The sequence below is a fragment of the Coregonus lavaretus genome (assembly GCF_964263955.1).
Source record: "Coregonus lavaretus genome assembly, contig: HAP1_SCAFFOLD_47, whole genome shotgun sequence".
Taxonomy (NCBI): domain Eukaryota; kingdom Metazoa; phylum Chordata; class Actinopteri; order Salmoniformes; family Salmonidae; genus Coregonus; species Coregonus lavaretus.
Window position 1 is genome coordinate 411,337 of NW_028161510.1, and position 18,644 is coordinate 429,980.

Sequence of the window (18,644 nt, forward strand, 5' to 3'; positions counted from 1 at the left end):
CACTTCTACAGCCAGAGAGGTGTTGAGGGACTGGTTAGGAAGAACACTTCTACAGCCAGAGAGCTGTTGAGGGACTGGTTAGGAAGAACACTTCTACAGCCAGAGAGGTGTTGAGGGACTGGTTAGGAAGAACACTTCTTCTATCCAGCGCTGAGTCTGGTTTGATTTCAACATTTCAACGTACAGGGTGGCAGAACGTACAGGGTGGCAGAATGTACAGGGTGGCAGAACGTACAGGGTGGCAGAATGTACAGGGTGGCAGAAAGTACAGAACGTACGGCTGCAGAACGTACGGCGGCAGAACGTTCAATTTCTCTTTGTTCATTGGTTTTGCAAGAATTTATTGATTGGTCGGTCATTGGGTTCATTTGTTTTACAATATGTTCAAATCAAATAAAGCTTTATTTATAAAGAACATTTCAGAAGTGAAAATAAACACTGAAATATTTACTAGACAACAAACAGTGGATAAAAAACTAAAGAATATCAATAAAAGCTGAAAGACTAAAGAGCATCTAAGGAAATAACATTGGTTAAAATAGTAAGAATATTATGTAATATCCAGCCCAAAATATAAGCTGGTTTTACTACACTGTTTGTAAATAATATAATTGTACAAAAATGGTAAGTTAGTTGCATAAATAATTATGACTAAATGTTACATTACATTTAAGTATTATGAAATATGAAATATCAAAATCGAATGTACACCCCTTTGTTAATATGTATTGGCAATAATTCACTTAATGGTGAGGCATGGAATAATTAAACATGTATATTTTGTCAGGCTGGATGTTTGAAATATGAGTAGGTGATTTGAGTCATGCTTCTTCAGTAGTGGAATAAAGTGATGTAAGATTGTTAATAAAACAGTTCTTAGACGCATTTTTTATACTGCGTCCAGTTTTATAGGCTGCAAGTACGTTGAAATGAAGTTGTTGTAAAGTCGTTGAAACCACGACAATTTGTAAAAAAAACAGCTAGCTACATTTTGAAGTGTTGCATTTTGATTCAAGTGGATCGCCAACGCGGTAAGTGTAACGCAACACCGGTTTTTGTTAATCACAATTTTGTTAATCACATAAATAGTACATTTTCAATTCCCCCGATGAGGCTAATATCCATATCACGCTGAAATCAATAGAACAGGGGGAAAACGTTTAAGGGTTCTTCCACATTGTGACATTATTTCATTGATATCATGAAACAACTCCTTCATGTATGTATTTTCTGATGTATAATCAGAGATCTTTTACCAGAGTATCTCTTTCCACAGTCTGAGCAGTGGTAAGGTTTCTCTCCTGTGTGTGTTCTCTGGTGTATAGTCAGCTGGCTAGAAGTAACAAAACTCCTCCCACATTGATCACAGCTGTAAGGTTTCTCTCCTGTGTGTATTCTCTGGTGTGATTGTAATGTATATAATTTTGAAAAGCTCTTCCCACAGTCGGAGCAGCTAAAAGGTTTCTCTCCGGTGTGAATTCTCTGGTGTGATTGCAATGTAGATGATTTTGAAAAGGTCTTCCCACAGTCAGAGCAGCTATAAGGTTTCTCTCCAGTGTGAATTCTCTGGTGTGTTTTCAGGCTACTTGTATCATTAAAACTCTTCCCACACTGATCACAGTCATAAGGTTTCTCTCCAGTGTGAATTCTCTGGTGTGTTTTCAGGCTACTTGTATCATTAAAACTCTTCCCACACTGATCACAGCTATAAGGTTTTTCTCCAGTGTGAATTCTCTGGTGTATTTTTAGTGAATCTGATCTTGAGTAACTCTTTCCGCAGTCAAAGCAGTGGTGAGGTTTCTCTCCTGTGTGTGTTCTCTTGTGTATAGTCAGATGGCTAGATTTAGAAAAACTCTTCCCACATTGATCACAGCTATAAGGTTTCTCTGCAGTGTGTATTCTCTGGTGTGCTTTCAGATTACTTGAATGAGTAAAACTCTTCCCACATTGATCACAGTTATAAGGTTTCTCTCCTGTATGGATTCTCATATGTTTTTTAAGGTCTGCTGAAGAGGTGAATCTCTTCCCACAGTCAGAGCAGCAGTGAGAATTATCTCCTGTGTGAATTCTTAGGTGTAGTTTTAGTGAATCTGATCTTGAATAACTCTTCCCACAGTCAGAGCAGCAGTGAGATTTCTTCCCTGTGGGTCTCTGCTGGTGTTTCTTGAGGTGTTCTGATGTGGAGAGACTCTTCTCTGCCTCCTCAGCTTCATGATGTTGTTGAGGCTCCCCAGAGGATCCACAATAGTCACGTCTCTCTCCTGTGTGAACAACAAAGTCAGACAGCTGGTTAAAGGCCCACAACAGCAAGGTAATGCCCATGATGTTGTACAACAATTTACGTCTGTAATGAATGTTATAATACTTTTAAAAACGTATTTGACACTTGTCTTAATATGACAGTCAGTGATAAACAGTGATATTTAGTCTTATTTTTTAACAGTAGTAAAGTTGATGATTTAGGCTAGAAATAAGTTATTACAGATGCTGAAACCCTAAGCAGTGTGCCAGATGACTTTTGGTCACCAATATACGACCCTTTCTGTTTGCTGGATATTGGTTGTGAACTGGAACACGATGTCGTATACGATCCAGAGCATCCCAAACATGCTCAATGGGTGACATGTCTGGTGAGTATGCAGGCCATGGAAGAACTGGGACATTTTCAGCTTCCAGGAATTGTGGTGATGGCAGCGGATGAATGGCACGACAATCTGCCTCAGGATCTCATCACGGCATCTCTGTGCATTCAAATTGCCATTGATCAAATGCAATTGTGTTCGTTGTCCGTAGCTTATGCCTGCCTGCCCATACCATAACCCCACCGCCACCATGGGGCACTGTGTTCACGACGTTGACATCAGCAAACCGCTCACCCACACAACGCCATACACGCGGTCTTCCATCTGCCCGTTACCGTTGAAACCGGGATTCATCCGTGAAGAACACACTTCTCCAGCATGCCAGTGGCCATCGAAGGTGAGCATTTTGCCAAAATGAAGTCGGTTACGGCGCCGAACTGCAGTCAGGTCAAGACCCTGGTGACCCTTCTTGGGTTGTGCAAACCCACAGTTTAATCAGCTGTCCGGGTGGATGTCTCAGACGATCCCAGAGGGCAAACCCACAGTTTCATCAGCTGTCTGGGTGGATGTCTCAGACGATCCCAGAGGGGAAACCCACAGTTTCATCAGCTGTCCGGGTGGATGTCTCAGACGATCCCAGAGGGGAAACCCACAGTTTCATCAGCTGTCCGGGTGGATGTCTCAGACGATCCCAGAGGGGAAAAGCTGGATGTGGAGGTCCTGAGATGGTCTGCGGTTGTTTCATCAGCTGTCCGGGTGGATGTCTCAGACGATCCCAGAGGGGAAACCCACAGTTTCATCAGCTGTCCGGGTGGATGTCTCAGACGATCCCAGAGGGGAAACCCAAAGTTTCATCAGCTGTCCGGGTGGATGTCTCAGACGATCCCAGAGGGGGAAAAGCTGGATGTGGAGGTCCTGAGATGGTCTGCGGTTGTTTCATCAGCTGTCCGGGTGGATGTCTCAGACGATCCCAGAGGGGGAAAAGCTGGATGTGGAGGTCCTGAGATGGTCTGCGGTTGTTTCATCAGCTGTCCGGGTGGATGTCTCAGACGATCCCAGAGGGGGAAAAGCTGGATGTGGAGGTCCTGAGATGGTCTGCGGTTGTTTCATCAGCTGTCCGGGTGGATGTCTCAGACGATCCCAGAGGGGGAAAAGCTGGATGTGGAGGTCCTGAGATGGTCTGTCCGGGTGGATGTCTCAGACGATCCCAGAGGGGGAAAACCTGGATGTGGAGGTCCTGAGATGGTCTGTCCGGGTGGATGTCTCAGACGATCCCAGAGGGGGAAAAGCTGGATGTGGAGGTCCTGAGATGGTCTGTCCGGGTGGATGTCTCAGACGATCCCAGAGGGGGAAAAGCTGGATGTGGAGGTCCTGAGATGGTCTGTCCGGGTGGATGTCTCAGACGATCCCAGAGGGGGAAAAGCTGGATGTGGAGGTCCTGAGATGGTCTGTCCGGGTGGATGTCTCAGACGATCCCAGAGGGGGAAAAGCTGGATGTGGAGGTCCTGAGATGGTCTGTCCGGGTGGATGTCTCAGACGATCCCAGAGGGGGAAAAGCTGGATGTGGAGGTCCTGAGATGGTCTGTCCGGGTGGATGTCTCAGACGATCCCAGAGGGGGAAAAGCTGGATGTGGAGGTCCTGAGATGGTCTGCGGTTGTTTCATCAGCTGTCCGGGTGGATGTCTCAGACGATCCCAGAGGGGGAAAAGCTGGATGTGGAGGTCCTGAGATGGTCTGCGGTTGTTTCATCAGCTGTCCGGGTGGATGTCTCAGACGATCCCAGAGGGGGAAAAGCTGGATGTGGAGGTCCTGAGATGGTCTGCGGTTGTTTCATCAGCTGTCCGGGTGGATGTCTCAGACGATCCCAGAGGGGGAAAAGCTGGATGTGGAGGTCCTGAGATGGTCTGCGGTTGTTTCATCAGCTGTCCGGGTGGATGTCTCAGACGATCCCAGAGGGGGAAAAGCTGGATGTGGAGGTCCTGAGATGGTCTGCGGTTGTTTCATCAGCTGTCCGGGTGGATGTCTCAGACGATCCCAGAGGGGGAAAAGCTGGATGTGGAGGTCCTGAGATGGTCTGCGGTTGTTTCATCAGCTGTCCGGGTGGATGTCTCAGACGATCCCAGAGGGGGAAAAGCTGGATGTGGAGGTCCTGAGATGGTCTGCGGTTGTTTCATCAGCTGTCCGGGTGGATGTCTCAGACGATCCCAGAGGGGGAAAAGCTGGATGTGGAGGTCCTGAGATGGTCTGCGGTTGTTTCATCAGCTGTCCGGGTGGATGTCTCAGACGATCCCAGAGGGGGAAAAGCTGGATGTGGAGGTCCTGAGATGGTCTGCGGTTGTTTCATCAGCTGTCCGGGTGGATGTCTCAGACGATCCCCAGAGGGGGAAAAGCTGGATGTGGAGGTGCTGAGATGGTCTGCGGTTGTTTCATCAGCTGTCCGGGTGGATGTCTCAGACGATCCCAGAGGGGGAAAAGCTGGATGTGGAGGTCCTGAGATGGTCTGCGGTTGTTTCATCAGCTGTCCGGGTGGATGTCTCAGACGATCCCCAGAGGGGGAAAAGCTGGATGTGGAGGTCCTGAGATGGTCTGCGGTTGTTTAATCAGCTGTCCGGGTGGATGTCTCAGACGATCCCAGAGGGGGAAAAGCTGGATGTGGAGGTCCTGAGATGGTCTGCGGTTGTTTCATCAGCTGTCCGGGTGGATGTCTCAGACGATCCCAGAGGGGAAAAGCTGGATGTGGAGGTCCTGAGATGGTCTGCGGTTGTTTCATCAGCTGTCCGGGTGGATGTCTCAGACGATCCCAGAGGGGGAAAAGCTGGATGTGGAGGTCCTGAGATGGTCTGTCCGGGTGGATGTCTCAGACGATCCCAGAGGGGGAAAAGCTGGATGTGGAGGTCCTGAGATGGTCTGTCCGGGTGGATGTCTCAGACGATCCCAGAGGGGGAAAAGCTGGATGTGGAGGTCCTGAGATGGTCTGTCCGGGTGGATGTCTCAGACGATCCCAGAGGGGGAAAAGCTGGATGTGGAGGTCCTGAGATGGTCTGTCCGGGTGGATGTCTCAGACGATCCCAGAGGGGGAAAAGCTGGATGTGGAGGTCCTGAGATGGTCTGTCCGGGTGGATGTCTCAGACGATCCCAGAGGGGGAAAAGCTGGATGTGGAGGTCCTGAGATGGTCTGTCCGGGTGGATGTCTCAGACGATCCCAGAGGGGGAAAAGCTGGATGTGGAGGTCCTGAGATGGTCTGTCCGGGTGGATGTCTCAGACGATCCCAGAGGGGGAAAAGCTGGATGTGGAGGTCCTGAGATGGTCTGTCCGGGTGGATGTCTCAGACGATCCCAGAGGGGGAAAAGCTGGATGTGGAGGTCCTGAGATGGTCTGTCCGGGTGGATGTCTCAGACGATCCCAGAGGGGGAAAAGCTGGATGTGGAGGTCCTGAGATGGTCTGTCCGGGTGGATGTCTCAGACGATCCCAGAGGGGGAAAAGCTGGATGTGGAGGTCCTGAGATGGTCTGTCCGGGTGGATGTCTCAGACGATCTCAGAGGGGGAAAAGCTGGATGTGGAGGTCCTGAGATGGTCTGTCCGGGTGGATGTCTCAGACGATCCCAGAGGGGGAAAAGCTGGATGTGGAGGTCCTGAGATGGTCTGTCCGGGTGGATGTCTCAGACGATCCCAGAGGGGGAAAAGCTGGATGTGGAGGTCCTGAGATGGTCTGTCCGGGTGGATGTCTCAGACGATCCCAGAGGGGGAAAAGCTGGATGTGGAGGTCCTGAGATGGTCTGTCCGGGTGGATGTCTCAGACGATCCCAGAGGGGGAAAAGCTGGATGTGGAGGTCCTGAGATGGTCTGTCCGGGTGGATGTCTCAGACGATCCCAGAGGGGGAAAAGCTGGATGTGGAGGTCCTGAGATGGTCTGTCCGGGTGGATGTCTCAGACGATCCCAGAGGGGGAAAAGCTGGATGTGGAGGTCCTGAGATGGTCTGTCCGGGTGGATGTCTCAGACGATCTCAGAGGGGGAAAAGCTGGATGTGGAGGTCCTGAGATGGTCTGTCCAGGTGGATGTCTCAGACGATCCCAGAGGGGGAAAAGCTGGATGTGGAGGTCCTGAGATGGTCTGTCCGGGTGGATGTCTCAGACGATCCCAGAGGGGGAAAAGCTGGATGTGGAGGTCCTGAGTAAAGCTGGATGTGGAGGTCCTGAGTAAAGCTGGATGTGGAGGTCCTGAGATGGTCTGCGGTTGTGAGGCCGGTTTGGACGTACTGCCAAAATTCTCTAAAAACGACGTTGGAGGCGGCTTATGGTAGAGAAACGTGCATAGACCTACAAATGCGACCCAAACTGGCCATTGGATTTATTTGAAAAAATATGGCCCTTTACAATGTCCACTTATGTACATAGGATGCTGTATAAACCATTTAAAACTATTAAAACAATAATATTGCATTGCTGTGTGGTGTCAGTCAAAATGTCTTGTAGTCGGGTCTAGTTTACTGCTCAAATGTTGCTGTAATAGACCTACATGTTTCTCCTTTGCACAGTGTTTTGTTGAAAGTTTAGTTTTCTGGTTCTTCATTGTCAAGCTTTAAAAACCGAAGCCTGACTGAAACATTTCCAGTAGCCTAGGACTGTAGCGTGTGTCTGTACACTTTCCCTTCGCTGACCGCTCTAAACGGGACACACGAAAGCAGCGCAACTGAAGTTGAATTCACCGATGCGAACACAACAGGCTGTAATTTCATAAAGTAGATGACTCAACTTTTGACTCATTTATACTCGCTTGCAGTGCTGGAATAAGTAACCAATTGTCACACTTGAGTAAAAGTAAAGATTCCTTCATAGAAAATTACTCAAGTAAAAATATTTGGTTTAAAATATACTTAAGGACAAAAGTCAAAGTATTTGGTTTAAAATATACTTAAGGACAAAAGTCAAAGTATTTGGTTTAAAATATACTTAAGGACAAAAGTAAAAGTATTTGGTTTAAAATATACTTAAGGACAAAAGTAAAAGTATTTTGTTTAAAATATACTTAAGGACAAAAGTAAAAGTATTTGGTTTAAAATATACTTAAGGACAAAAATCTAAGTATTTGGTTTAAAATATACTGAAGGACAAAAGTCAAAGTAATATTTATTCCAAATTCCTTATATTAAGCAAACCAGACGGCACCATTTTAGTTTTATTTTAGTTTTTGGAAAGCCAGGGGCACACTCCAACACTCAGACATCATTTACAAACTAAGCATTTGTGTTTTTGTGAGTCCACCAGATCAGAGGCAGTAGGGATGACCAGGGATGTTCTCTTGATAAGTGCATGAATTGGACCATTTTCCTGTCCTGCTAAGCTTTCAAAATGTAGGAGGGGGGAGTACTTTTGGGTGTCAGGGAAAATGTTTGGCGTAAAAAGTACATCATTTTATTTAGGAATGTAGTGAAGTAAAAGTAAAAGTTGTCCAATATATAAATAGTAAAGTACACATACCCCAAAAAACTACTTAAGTAGTACTTAAAAGTATTTTTACTTAAATACTTTATAAAGTATTTTTACTTAAGTACTTTACACCACTGCTCGCTTGTGTGTCATATTGTCCTTCAGTAGTAATTTATACCCGCGTGTGAATCCTTTATCTCATAACTTTATAACTTTTTGACAACCAATATGTCATTTCCTGTAGGCTACAGCAATGTCCTGTTGGAACTGAAAAACTTGGCACGGACATTTACCCTACAACATGTTTAAAACTTTCCGTTCTGGTAGATAGCATTAGGGAAGTGATACAGTGCACTGGCTGGATCAGGGATGTGATACAGTGCACTGGCTGGATCGTGTGTTGGTCTGTGTGTGGATCTGGGAGGAGGGGTGTGTCTGTGGCAATCCACTGATGTTTTTAGCGTGCAGCACGTTGGCAGTGCTTGCTGGGAGTTGTAGTGCAGCATCGCGGGCGGTTTTGGAAGCGGGCCAAAATTAATTGACAACCCAAATAACTTTGCGGGCCGGATAGAAATGTGTCCCGGGCCGGATTGGGCCTGCTGGCCTTGTGTTTGACACCTGCTCTAGATCGTCATCTGTAATAATAATTCACAGACAGTGAAGATGTCATCTCACGGTGACTTACAGTTTGTTGCAAGTCTCTTTCAGGACATCACCTCTCCCTGGGAGAACTACAAACTGTTCTTAAGGTCTTGGACCTCTCTGGTCAGATGTTCCGATGCTGGGACTTGTAGTCATCTGTAATAATAATCCACCCCTCCCTGGGAGAACTACAAACTGTTCTTAAAGTCTTGGACCTCTCTGGTCAGATGTTCCGATGCTGGGACTTGTAGTCATCTGTAATAATAATCCACCTCTCCCTGGAGAACTACAAACTGTTCTTAAGGTCTTGGACCTCTCTGGTCAGATGTTCCGATGCTGGGACTTGTAGTCATCTGTAATAATAATCCACCCCTCCCTGGGAGAACTACAAACTGTTCTTAAAGTCTTGGACCTCTCTGGTCAGATGTTCCGATGCTGGGACTTGTAGTCATCTGTAATAATAATCCACCCCTCCCTGGGAGAACTACAAACTGTTCTTAAGGTCTTGGACCTCTCTGGTCAGATGTTCCGTTGCTGGGACTTGTAGTCATCTGTAATAATAATCCACCTCTCCCTGGAGAACTACAAACTGTTCTTAAGGTCTTGAACCTCTCTGGTCAGATCGTCTCTTCTTTTGTTAGTTGAGTCCATCAGTATTTGGATAAGGCTCTTAAAGCTATTTTCCTGTTGCTGTAACAATTGCTTGTAGACATATTGTTGTTGATGTAAAAGATTACGCACCTGTGATAGATTACCACCTGTGATAGATTACCACCTGTGATAGATTACCACCTGTGATAGATTACCACCTGTGATAGATTACCACCTGTGATAGATTACCACCTGTGATAGCGAAACACTGTCCTCTCCATTACTCCAGCCTTCTTTAACTTTGGGCGGCATGATGGTAGCAACGTAGGCTAACGCTGGTACGCCACACAATTCCAGCCAGCTTTAACTTTGGGTGACATGATGGTAGCAACGTAGGCTAACGCTGGTACTCCACACATTTCCAGCCTTCTTTACCTTTGGGCGGCATGATGGTAGCAACGTAGGCTGACGCTGGTACTCCACACAATTCCAGCCAGCTCGTAAAGCCGATGGAAACCGCAACAAACAGCAGGGATTTAAAACAGACACAAGCCCGGGACTAACTGAGGCTAACCGCATCATGGGATCCTAATTAAACAGGCTGGTAAACAAACATTTTTTCAAGGAACAACTTTCTCCAGAAAGTTTAAAAACTTTCCAAACGTCTAACGCCCGTCCAACAGACTGTCGACCAATTGCGTTTGCGTTGTCATGCTGCGTCACGTGGTTGCTAAGCTAATAGTAACTAAATCCCTTCTAAAAACCAGTCGAGAAACCTGCCTGTTTTCCTCGAAGGAACGTAATTTCACGATTTCAAAGTTACACTATATTAAAGAGAAGTTAATTATCTCACAACTCTGAAAATGTGTTGTGCTTCTTGTTCACGTAGGCTAATTCATGCTAATGTTATTAAGAATGTTATTAAGAATGGCGCTGCATTGGAAAGCGGTCGTTTTATGGGCTCCTGATCAATTGTGCTATTTTGTATGTTTTTTTTACGCTAATCAGAACTTTTTTTTTTACAATATGTTTCCCCCATCGTTTCCTATGACAGAAAATAGCTTCTAGACATCAGAACAGTTTTCACTAACCTTGATTTGGACGAGGACTTCTACTTCAAATGAGTCAGTGGTGAAACACATACAGTGGGGGAAAAAAGTATTTAGTCAGCCACCAATTGTGCAAGTTCTCCCACTTAAAAAGATGAGAGAGGCCTGTAATTTTAATCATAGGTACACGTCAACTATGACAGACAAAATGAGAAAAAAAAATCCAGAAAATCACATTGTAGGATTTTTAATGAATTTATTTGCAAACTATGGTGGAAAATAAGTATTTGGTCAATAACAAAAGTTTCTCAATACTTTGTTATATACCCTTTGTTGGCAATGACACAGGTCAAACATTTTCTGTAAGTCTTCACAAGGTTTTCACACACTGTTGCTGGTATTTTGGCCCATTCCTCCATGCAGATCTCCTCTAGAGCAGTGATGTTTTTGGGCTGTCGCTGGGCAACACAGACTTTCAACTCCCTCCAAAGATTTTCTATGGGGTTGAGATCTGGAGACTGGCTAGGCCACTCCAGGACCTTGAAATACTTCTTACGAAGCCACTCCTTCGTTGCCCGGGCGGTGTGTTTGGGATCATTGTCATGCTGAAAGACCCAGCCACGTTTCATATTCAATGCCCTTGCTGATGGAAGGAGGTTTTCACTCAAAATCTCACAATACATGGCCCCATTCATTCTTTCCTTTACACGGATCAGTCATCCTGGCCCCTTTGCAGAAAAACAGCCCCAAAGCATGATGTTTCCACCCCCATGCTTCACAGTAGGCATGGTGTTATTTGGATGCAACTCAGCATTCTTTGTCCTCCAAACACGACGAGTTGAGTTTTTACCAAAAAGTTATATTTTGGTTTCATCTGACCATATGACATTCTCCCAATCCTCTTCTGGATCATCCAAATGCACTCTAGCAAACTTCAGACGGGCCTGGACATGTACTGACTTAAGCAGGGGGACACGTCTGACACTGCAGGATTTGAGTCCCTGACGGCGTAGTGTGTTACTGATGGTAGGCTTTGTTACTTTGGTCCCAGCTCTCTGCAGGTCATTCACTAGGTCCCCCTGTGTGGTTTTGGGATTTTTGCTCACCGTTCTTGTGATCATTTTGACCCCACGGGGTGAGATCTTGCGTGGAGCCCCAGATCGAGGGAGATTATCAGTGGTCTTGTATGTCTTCCATTTCCTAATAATTGCTCCCACAGTTGATTTCTTCAAACCAAGTTGCTTACCTATTGCAGATTCAGTCTTCCCAGCCTGGTGCAGGTCTACAATTTTGTTTCTGGTGTCCGTTGACAGCTCTTTGGTCTTGACCATAGTGGAGTTTGGAGTGTGACTGTTTGAGGTTGTGGACAGATGTATTTTATACTGATAACAAGTTCAAACAGGTGCCATTAATACAGGTAACGAGTGGAGGACAGAGGAGCCTCTTAAAGAAGAAGTTACAGGTCTGTGAGAGCCAGAAATCTTGCTTGTTTGTAGGTGACCAAATACTTATTTTCCACCATAATTTGCAAATAAATTCATAAAAAATCCTACAATGTGATTTTCTGGATTTTTTTTTCTCAATTTGTCTGTCATAGTTGACGTGTACCTATGATGAAAATTACAGGCCTCTCTCATCTTTTTAAGTGGGAGAACTTGCACAATTGGTGGCTGACTAAATACTTTTTTCCCCCACTGTATTGATTGTCCCGGACCAGGCCAAAAATAAGGCGCTATAGAGGCTAGAGTGAATAAATCACCTCTACCCTCTGTTCTATTGGCGAATGTGCAAATCACTGGAGAATAAACCGGACGAGGTCCGTTTGAGACTATTCTATCAATTGGACATTAAGAACTGTAAGCTACAGGACTGTTTCCCAATAGCACAGACTGGAATATGTTCCGGGATTCATCCAATGGCATTGAGGAGTACACCACACTAGTTCTCCAGCCCCCATCCCTCAGCTGTTTACCAAACCAAGTCTCTGGGCAGCCATTTTGTTGCTGTTTAAAACCTAGGTTGTCCCCTTTAAAAAGGCCACACATCAATCAAACAACCAATCTGCAGTTCAAACAATAACAAAGCTGCCACTCCACCACTGTTTTGGTAATAAGTTGATGGATGGGACTGGAGAAATGTAACTACTCTCAAAATCATAGACAGACCTATGGATGCAAGGACTGGCCATCCATGATATCAACATTATAGTTTTAACTATATTTTTGAGGCTATACAGTGTTGGTTTAATTGTTTCTAAACATTGGAGTAAAAAAAGCTTATTTGGGGATCTGATGAGGTACAACAGTTGAACTAAGCTCATGAGGCATGTGTTATATTCTTCAAGAATCAATGGCTATTTATAAATAATTTAAAAGTCCAAATATGGATGTAGCAACTGCAGATTTCCCCTTTAACACCACACATCAGTTCAACAACTGCAGAGTTTGTGTCTCTGTTTTTAAGATAGTACTTACTAGTGTTAATCAGGGCCCGGTTTCTCAAAACCATCTTACTGCTAAGTTCATCATTAGAACCATTGGATGCCTTAAGATGCCTTTGGGAAACCGGCACCAGATATCCAGTTTCCTCCTCTTCTTCCTCCTCCTTTTTCGATGTGACAGTCATCTCCTCCTCCTCCTCTTTTACTCCAAAAACTGCTTCCTCCTCTTCTTTTACTGTAACATCCTCCTCCTCTTTCACTCTGAACGCGTCCTCCTCTTCTTTCACTGTAACATCCTCCTCCTCTTTCACTCTGAACGCGTCTTCCTCTTCTTTCAATGCAACGTCTTTCTCTTCTTCTTTCACGGTAACAGCCTCACCCTCTACTTGTTTTTGTATTGTAACATCCTCCTCTTCCTCCTCCTCTTTCACTAGAGCTTCTTTCTCCGTCCAGCAGACCTCCTCTTCTTTAGCAGGAGGAGAGTAGCTTAGTGAGCTCATGGTCGGGGATGTTAGCTAGCTAGGCTAGTGCTAACTTAACCAGCCAGCTAGCCGACCAATAACAACAACACCGTAAATATGAAATTAAATGGGATAACTAACTAGACGACAGAAGAGGGTTTAAAACACAGTGGCTAATATACACGAAAGCGTCTAAAGAGCTTTATTGGTTCGGCTATTTTGGCTAGCAAGCTACCGAGGTGTCTGACTAACTGTTGCTGCTGTTAAAAGAAGCGTTCCGTCCACTAGATTATACGTCACACTAGCAGCATAGCCTTAAAGTCCCACATCGCCATCTGCTGACTGGAGTGGGTAACGCAGTCTTTTTTTGTTGTTGTCATTTAGCAGACGCTCTTATCCAGAGCCACTTACAGGAGCAATTAGGGTTAAGTGCCTTGCTCAAGGGCACATCAACAGATTTTTCACCTAGTCAGTGAATAATTTTATTTTTAGACAAGTTAAAGGGTAGGAAGCATGAGTTTTTACTCACCAGTGTAACAACACAATGTGGTTAAAGACTTAGTATCTTAGTTGGGGGGGCAAAGTACGGCCCGCCGGGCACTTCAGTCAGATTCAGAATGCGCTCAGTCATCATAGTTTGACGACTTTTGACGCGAAAATGAGTGCTGCGAAAATGAGAAAAGTGGACTGAATGTCATGATTAAAAAAGTATGGACAGCAAAATACTTTTTTACTAATATTGGACGTATGTCTGATATGTCAAGAAAGTGTTGCCGTTTTTAAGGAATATAATCTCAATCGTCAATTTTCAATCAAGCATGCTAAAGGTGTGTTAAAGCTGGAAAATGTTGTCAAAGTGGTTGTAAAACTTGTTTACACCGGAAAGGAGGCTTAACCATCGTTAGTTCATTCAGCTGCTCAATGACACAGAGGCAGAGCACCAGGACTTGTTGTACCATTCAAATGTGCGCTGGCTAAGCCTGGAAAAAGTATTTCGCCGTGTGTGGGAACTGAGAGGGGAGATAGGTATGTTCCTTGATACGGTTGGTGAAGCTACGACATTCAAGGCCAAACTTAATGTTGTTCTCCAGGACCTGTCTGTGAAAAATGTTTTCACAAAAAACAAGGGTAGAGATGTTACAAGGGTAGAATTGTTCTGCAATGTCCACTAGTAATTGCGTGTCAATGTGAAAAAGAATAAAGGCTTCACATGTTTTGTCACGCATATAACTTAGTATGTGGCCCTTCCTTGGTTTCAAGTTTTCTTGGCCCTTGAGCCACCCCTGATCTAGTCTGCTATAGAGTTCGTATGCAAGCCCGTTGGGAATTTTTAAAAATAAAATAATAATAATAACATTAATAAGAAATAAGGAAAAAAAATATATATATACAGTGAGGGAAAAAAAGTATTTGATCCCCTGCTGATTTTGTACGTTTGCCCACTGACAAAGAAATGATCAGTCTATAATTTTAATGGTAGGTTTATTTGAACAGTGAGAGAGAATAACAACAACAAAAATCCAGAAAAACGCATGTCAAAAATGTTATGAATTGATTTGCATTTTAATGAGGGAAATAAGTATTTGACCCCTCTGCAAAACATGACTTAGTACTTGGTGGCAAAAACCCTTGTTGGCAATCACAGAGGTCAGACGTTTCTTGTAGTTGGCCACCAGGTTTGCAAACATCTCAGGAGGGATTTTGTCCCACTCTTCTTTGCAGATCTTCTGCAAGTCATTAAGGTTTCGAGATTTTCTATGGGATTAAGGTCTGGACACTGGCTAGGCCACTCCAGGAACTTAATGTGCTTCTTCTTGAGCCACTCCTTTGTTGCCTTGGCCGTGTATTTTGGGTCATTGTCATGCTGGAATACCCATCCACAACCCATTTTCAAGGCCCTGGCTGAGGGAAGGAGGTTCTCACCCAAGATTTGACGGTACATGGCCCCGTCCATCGTCCCTTTGATACGGTGAAGTTGTCCTGTCCCCTTAGCAGTCCTTCACGGCTTAGTGTGTTACCAATTGTTTTCTTGTTGACTATGGTCCCAGCTGCCTTGAGATCATTGACAAGATCCTCCCGTGTAGTTCTGGGCTGATTCCTCACTGTTCTCATGATCATTGCAACTCCACGAGGTTGGATCTTGCATGGAGCTCCAGGCCGAGGGAGATTGACAGTTATTTTGTGTTTCTTCCATTTGCGAATAATCGCACCAACTGTTGTCACCTTCTCACCAAGCTGCTTGGCGATGGTCTTGTAGCCCATTCCAGCCTTGTGTAGGTCTACAATCTTGCCCCTGACATCCTTGGAGAGCCCCTGACATCCACCCGGGACCACCCATACACAAAAATGTATGCACACATGACTGTAAGTCGCTTTGGATAAAAGCGTCTGCTAAATGGCATATTATTATTATATTTACAATTACAAAATAGGTGTTCAATAGATTCAGTTTCTAGTTCACAAAAACTGCATTCACTGGTAACATCAGGTACAGTGCATTCGGAAAGTATTCAGACCCCTTGACTTTTTCCACATTTTGTTACATTACAGCCTTATTCTAAAATTGATTAAATCGTTTTTTTCCTCAATCTACACACAATAACCCATAATGATAAAGCAAAAACAGGTTTTTAGAAATTGTTAATTTATTAAAAATAAAAAACGGAAATATCACATGTATATAGTATTCAGACCGTTTACTCAGTACTTTGTTGAAGCACATTTGGCAGCGATTACAGCCTCTACCATCCGTTCTATTGGCCAACTTGCAATCACTGGAGAATAAACTGGACGATCTCCGTTTCCGAGACAATCCTAACAATGGGGACATTAAAAAACGGTAATATCTGATGTTTCACCGATTCGTGGCTGGGTTTTCTGTGCATCGGCAGAACAGAACAGCTACGTAAGACGAGGGGTGAGAGGGGAGTAACTGCTGGAGTCGCCATGTCTAATATTAAGGAAGTCTCGAGGTTTTACTCGCCTGAGGTAGAGTACCTCATGATAAAGCTGTAGACCACACTATCTACTAAGAGAGTTTACATCTATATTTTTCGTAGCCGTCTATTTACCACCACAAACTGATGCTGGCACTAAGACCGCACTCAATGAGCTGTAGAAGGCCATAAGCAAACAAAAAAAATGCTCATCATGAATGTACATCACTGGGGCCAAGCTTCCTGCCATCCAGGACCTCTATACCAGGCGGTGTCAGAGGAAGGCCCAAAAAATTGTCAAAGACTCCAGCCACCCTAGTCATAGACTGTTCTCTCTGCTACCGCACGGCAAGCGGTACCGGAGCGCCAAGTCTAGGTCCAAAAGGCTCCTTAACAGCTTCTACCCCTATGCCATAAGACTGCTGAACAATTAATACAATGGCCACCCGGACTGTTTACATTGACACCCCCTACCCCCCCATTTGTTTTTACACTGCTGCTACTCGCTGTTTATTATCTATGCATAGTCACTTTACCCCTACCTACATGTAAAAATTACCTGGACTAACCTGTACCCCAGCCCATTGACTCGGTACCGGTACCCCCTGTATATAGCCTCGTTATTGTTACCTTTAATTACATTTTTTACTTTAGTTTATTTAGTAAATATTTCCTTAACTCTATTTCCTGAGGTTGCACGGAATCAGGGAATAATGTGTACATCACTGGTTAGAGGACAATTTGTAGAAAACAGCTATCTACATTTTGAAGTGTTGCATTTTGATTCAAGAGGGGCGCATATCCGCAGCAGGTCTCCAAGGTGAACAGCCTCTGGCATGTTAGAACAATGTAGGTAAGGGAAGTCGGCAAGTCAGATCTGTAACTTGGGGATAAGGATTGGCTCTAAGGGCTGGGTCGGTCGGGGCTGGGGTGCGAAGCGGGGCTGGGCGGTAAGTGTAACACAATACTTTTTTTTGTTAATTACTTTTTGTACTCTTTCAATTCAGAGCCTGGATTTTCCCCCTGATGAGGTTAATAACCATATCACGCTGAAATCAATAGAACAGGGGGCAAACATTTAAGGGTCTACATTATGACATTATTAATTAAAATACTCCTACTACAATGTTAAAACATTCTACATCGTGACATTATTTCATTGATATCATGGAACAACTCCTTCATGTATGAATTGTCTGATGTTTAACCAGAGATCTTTTATCAGAGTATCTCTTGTCACATTGATCACAGATATGAGGTTTCTCTCCTGTGTGTGTTCTCTGGCGTATAGTACAACAGCTAGATGTAACAAAACCTCTCCCACATTGGTACCACCTATATTCGTTCTCTACAGTGTGAATTCTCTGGTGTGTTTTTAGAGAATCTGACCGTGAGAAACTTTTCCTACAGACAGAGCAGTGGTAAGGCTTCTCTCCTGTGTGCGTTCTGCTATGTACTATCACGCTGCTTGAATGACTAAAACTCTTCCCACATTGATTACAGCTATAAGGTTTCTCTCCTGTATGGATTCTCTTATGTACCATCAGGGAGCCTGAATGACTAAAACTCTTCCCACATTGAGTACAGCTATAAGGTTTCTCTCCTGTGTGCGTTCTCTGGTGTGATTTTAAATGTCCTGACATAACAAAACTCTTCCCACAGTCAGAGCAGCTATAAGGTTTCTCTCCTGTATGGATTCTCTGATGTATTTTAAGGGTTGCTAAAGAGTTGCATCTCCTCCCACAATCAGAGCAGCTGTGTGATTTCGCTCCAGTGTGTATTCTCAGGTGTAATATCAGTGCTTTTGAGTGAACAAAACTCTTCCCACATTGAGTACAGCTATAAGATTTCTCTCCTGTGTGTGTTTTCCGGTGTGATTTGAAATATCCTGAGATAACTGATCTCTTTCCACAGTCAGAGCAGTGGTGAGCTTTCTTCCCTGTGGGTCTCCGCTGGTCTTTGAGATGTTCTGATGTGGAGAGACTCTTTCCACAGTCACAGCAGTGGTGAGCTTTCTTCCCTGTGGGTCTCCGCTGGTCTTTGAGATGTTCTGATGTGGACAGACTCTTCTCTGCCACGTCAGCTTCATGATGTTGTTGAGGCTCCCCAGAGGATCCACGATAGTCACGTCTCTCTCCTGTGTGAACAACAAAGTCAGACAGATGGTTAACCTCTTAAGGATCGGACCCTTTTTTTCAATTTTTCACCTAAAATGACACACCCAAATCGAACTGCCTGTAGCTCAGGACCTGAAGCAAGGATATGCATATTCTTGATACCATTTGAAAGGAAACACTTTGAAGTTTGTGGAAATTGTAAATAAATGTAGGAGAATATAACACATTAGATCTGGTAAAAGATAATACAAATGTTATGTTACATCTATTATGTTTTTGTTCCATCATCTTTGAAATGCAAGAGAAAGGCCACAATATAATATTGCAGTTTAGGCGCAATTTAGATCTTGGCCACTAGATGGCAGCAGTGTGTGTGCAAAGCTTCAGATTGATCCAG

General features: G+C 44.4%; 1 protein-coding gene across 1 annotated transcript; it reads right to left on the reverse strand.

The window, feature by feature from the left end:
• Positions 1–326: 326 nt before the first annotated feature.
• On the reverse strand, positions 327–13,425 carry LOC311120593 (uncharacterized protein). Its single transcript, XM_084195180.1, has 2 exons — positions 12,768–13,425; positions 327–2,261 (listed from the first exon to the last, which is right to left on the reverse strand). The coding sequence occupies exons 1-2, from the start codon at positions 13,231–13,233 to the stop codon at positions 1,216–1,218; spliced, it is 1,512 nt and encodes a 503-aa protein (XP_084051306.1). The 5' UTR covers positions 13,234–13,425; the 3' UTR covers positions 327–1,215.
• Positions 13,426–18,644: the final 5,219 nt, after the last annotated feature.

Coding starts and splice junctions, on each gene's coding strand:
- LOC311120593 (XM_084195180.1), bottom strand. CDS start 13,233: ATGAGCTCACTAAGCTACTCTCCTCCTGCTAAAGAAGAGGAGGTCTGC. Junction 2,262..12,767: donor CCGGGCCCTGATTAACACTA/GTAAGTACTATC, acceptor TTGTTCACACAG/GAGAGAGACGTGACTATTGT.